Source organism: Oncorhynchus gorbuscha, linkage group LG16, assembly GCF_021184085.1.
Source record: "Oncorhynchus gorbuscha isolate QuinsamMale2020 ecotype Even-year linkage group LG16, OgorEven_v1.0, whole genome shotgun sequence".
Taxonomy (NCBI): Eukaryota; Metazoa; Chordata; class Actinopteri; order Salmoniformes; family Salmonidae; genus Oncorhynchus; species Oncorhynchus gorbuscha.
The window spans coordinates 60,413,906-60,418,240 of record NC_060188.1 but is presented as its reverse complement, the minus strand read 5'-3'; the positions used below and the strand labels follow the sequence as shown (position 1 = coordinate 60,418,240).

General features: G+C 41.8%; 1 protein-coding gene across 1 annotated transcript; it reads right to left on the bottom strand.

Moving 5' to 3' along the window:
- Positions 1 to 224: 224 nt before the first annotated feature.
- Positions 225 to 3,169, bottom strand: nop16 (NOP16 nucleolar protein homolog (yeast)). Its single transcript, XM_046305216.1, has 5 exons — positions 2,962 to 3,169; positions 1,575 to 1,683; positions 1,416 to 1,485; positions 985 to 1,091; positions 225 to 815 (listed from the first exon to the last, which is right to left on the bottom strand). Exons 1-5 carry the CDS (start codon positions 3,066 to 3,068, stop codon positions 672 to 674), a joined length of 537 nt encoding a protein of 178 aa, XP_046161172.1. The 5' UTR covers positions 3,069 to 3,169; the 3' UTR covers positions 225 to 671.
- Positions 3,170 to 4,335: the final 1,166 nt, after the last annotated feature.

Here is a 4,335-nt window from a genome sequence, read left to right as displayed (position 1 = left end):
GGCAGTGAAACGAGGTTACTCAGGCGAGAAAAAAAATCACCGAAATGTATAGTCCCGTTGGAAAATCTAAATAGACTTTTTGAAAATGTCAATCTCACATTTTTATTTTGCGTACCCTCGACAGCATTTTAGGCGTACTCCAGTTTGGAAATAGCCGCCCTAGAGCATGTTCTTCAGTTCTTATTTTTTTTTGTGTTGAGTTGTAATACTTTTACATGCTGCTGTAAGGTTTCTCACTTTTATTTTTTAGTGACATTGTTACAACCTTTTGTACAAGCTTGGCAAATGACTATGCTTATACATCTTCCAAAAAAAAAATCAAAAGAGGAAATGCTTTAATGAGACTTACAAACATACGTTGACATCATTACAAAAGCAGACTTAAATGTTCTTACTGTATATAATTTGTAACTGTATTTTGGGGAAACATACTAGAAGTATGAAGGAAAAAAAATATTATTTTATGCATGTTAAATCTTGTCTTTCTCAAATGTTTACAGTTCTTTAAAATCCCAACTCAACGTCTATTCTAAATTAAGAAAGCTTGTTTCTGGGTGCACTTTGACCCCCATCTCCTGTTCATCTTCGCCACAGTCACAGAATACTTGCTGAAGAGGAGTGGTTTCTTCCCCCCTTCACATTGAAAGTCTTTTCCCACCACAGACAGCCAGTTATGTGGAAACTGCTTTCCCCCCTTTGAGAGACTCCATGAAGGTGGTGTATTCCTCTGGATGGCAGCGTTTATACTGGTCCACTTTCCTCCTGATCTGCGAGGGAGTGTCCTGGTAATAGTTCTTCTCATCTCTGGCCATAGCCTACAGAAAGAGAAAAATCTTGTCTCACAATGCCCAGAAGAACATACAGTAATTATTGCAATGACCCAAAAGGCAATATACTGCAACTACAATAATACCAGCGCAACCTTTGAAATAGTACTACTGTAAAGAGTTGTCAAGTAAGGTGAAACTCCTCAGCTGTTCTTACCTTGTAGTTCTCACTGTGTTCCCTGACCATGTACTGCACATACTCGATCAAGTCTGTGGATAAGGTCTTTGTGTCTTTCTCTGGGAGACTGGCCTCAGCCACCAGCTCTGTTGAAAACAAGAAGACACATGAGTTCACATGAACAGATCTTCTGATCAAATGTAATAGGTGAAGCGTTGACTAGTATGCGTTGACTAATATGACTAGTCATATTACTGTCACAGGGAATGTGTATACAGTAGGTGTAATGATCCTCTGTAGCTCAGTTGGTAGAGCATGCATGGCACTTGCAGGACCACCCATATGCATTATGTATGCACGCATGACTTAGTCGCTTTGGATAAGAGTGTCTGCTAAATGGCACATTAACATCCTGCTGGGTGAAGAACACAAACATTATGTCAAACAAGAAAATATGATTGGTGCCTTACCATTGAGTACATATGGCTTCCTTACAAGTTTGGGAGCGGGAGCATCTTCAGTTCTCCCCACAGCAGCAATCTGCAGACATATCAATTATAAGTGACTCAATTTGATTAATTAATTATTGAAAGTATAGCATATCACCACGATGGACAGGATATACTCACAGCTGGTGTCTTAATTGGGAGGGCGCGGTTTGGGTCAAATGCCAGACCCATGTCTCGCAAGTTTCTTGCCACAGACTTTTTGTCACTCCAGGCATTTCGGATCTGAGGACTTGGAATGAACATTTGTTACACAACTATAGCCATCTACCCATATGATTCTGATAAGTGGGTGAAGTATTGTATGTCTGGAGAGTAGCCACCCTTTGCCTTTAACAGCTTTGCACATTCTTGGCATGAAGAAATTACTAATATTTCCCGTTTTTTTCTGCCTTCTAGCCATTAAATCTCGTTGAGGAAATCAATGCCGTTGCAGCCTGAACGGAGAATGTTTTGGGTACGAACCCGTCCACAGAGACAAGAGTATTGGCGGCAGGTAGCCTAGCCACCAGTAACCCAAAGGTCTCTGGTTCAAATACCCGAGCCGACAAGGTGAAAAATCTGATGTGCCCTTGAGTTAGGCACTTAACCCCAATTTGCTCCAGGGGCACTGTACTACTGTGGTTGACCCTGTAGAACAACACATTTCACTGCACCCATCTGGTAGAAGTAACAAAATATTCCTGGCTGCATAGAATGCATTTGGTCAGTAAGATGAAACCATCAATACCAGATCACCATCTGCCAACCTTTGTGCTACCATTAAACAAAATTCCCCTATGATTATTTCATGGAACACTTATCACATAGTCCCAATGTGATATGGCTATGCTTTCCACTGCATGTACACATCTAGCAGACTAAACTCACGATTTATGATGGAGACTAATGTGGGGGGAATGTTGTTATTCAACTAGGTATGTCAGTTAATAAAAAACCAATTATTATTTACAAAGATGGCCTGCCACGGCCAACCCCGAACGACGATGGATCAATTGTGCGCCGCCATATGGGCCTTCCAATCACGGCCGGATGTGATTCTCCCTGGATTCGAACCAGGGACTGTAGTGACGCCTCTTGCACTGAGATGCAGTGCCGTAGACCGCTGCGCTACTCGGGAGCCCACTCAGGATTTCCGAATTCACATAAAATGACATGATCAAAAACGTATAATTGCGGGTGTTTAAATCAATCTTTTTTGATAAGGTAATTTTACGTGACTTCGAGGTCCTGTCCACCGACAATAGTCGCCGCTCAACGCCATTGTAAAATCGTGATTTTGTTTAATCAGCTAAACCACTGCAGGACTAGCAAACTGCCATAAAATAAGAAAATAGACTACATACACTAATTCAAATTATAACGATTCGCTAGCTAGTAGTTACCGATCTATATAGTTTGCTTTGATTGCTAGCAAACCTAACGTTAATAGAAACAACCACACAGGATAGATGAGCTAACGTTAGCATTACTAGCATAGTTTGTTTTTCATCAACAATATTCGACTTACCACTCTATTCTCGGGGTTTCCCTTTTCTTAAACTGCTTTTTAAGTTTCTTTCTGTCTTTACTGTAGTCAAACGTGTTTCCTTTCCTTTTCTTTTTGGCTTTAGGCATTGTTAGTTTTGTTTTAAAAACGAGCTACCTTTTGATTCTGAACAACGCGTGGAACTGAGCAGGAAGCAAGTGTGGACGCATGTGTTCTAATTCTTCTTCGATAGGGTTTAGCGGCGGTTGACATACAATGTTAATGGAGCATTACCGCCACCAGCTGGACGGGGTATTGAATAATAAAAAATAAACACTTTCCGTGAAAGGGGGAAAACGACCTGCAAAAAATGTTTACTAAATAAAATATCATAGTTCTTAAATCACAGTTCACTCCAAAATACAACCTCACACAGCCTCAGGGGCCTGTGATGGGGCTACATTCACAGACAGGATTTATTGCACAGCCTCGGCTGTGAAATGACTTAGACCCCCAAAAACATCAGCATTCACAAAGATTCCGATTTTGTTATAGCCTTCTTCTCCGCTTGTGCTGTACAGTTTGAGTATTGCAATAAATACAAAGTCCACCTTTTCAGCATGTAGCATTCAACTATCCCTCAATTGATGAGTAAACGTCACTGGTCGTGGTGGCTCTAATGTCACTACCATTGATTCGTCCTTGTTCCTTCCAATTTTCACACCGCCTCCAGATAGGCGACACGTTGGACCTCCACAGTTGCAGCATCTCCCTTCACCTGGCATAACAATATTCGTCACTTCTGCACACACTTAACACATGACCAAATATGTTACATTTATAACACTGAAGGGGCTTGTGCACGAAAGCTTTTACAACGTATCTCATGAATCCTAACTTTATATGAGAAGGGAGAGACTTCATCAAAGAACAGTAGCATGAATGAAGTTAACTCTTTTCTCCGTCCACCGTACAGGCCTATAGATGTGCACAGGTCTTCAGTTACATCTTCTGCCTTTATATCTCGCGCCATCCCAGACATATCACCGTTGATATGCGCCCTGCTACGAAAATCCATGCAGGAAACATTCCACTCGGATATTATTCTGTGTCTTAAAACACGTTTCTTCTGCTCCGCAGACACAAACATCAAAATAAGACTACTTCTTGTGACGCTCACCGAATCCACACTTACTTACAATACATTCGGGCTCCCGAATGGCGCAGCTGTTTTAGGCACTGCATCCCAGTGCTTGAGGCATCACTACAGACACTCCAGTTCGATTCCAGGCTGTATCACAACCGACCGTGATTGGGAGTCCCATAGGGCGGCGCACAATTGGCACATCGTCGTCTGGGTTTGGCCGGTGTAGGCCGTCATTGTAAATACTGACTTGCCAACTGACTTGCCTAGTT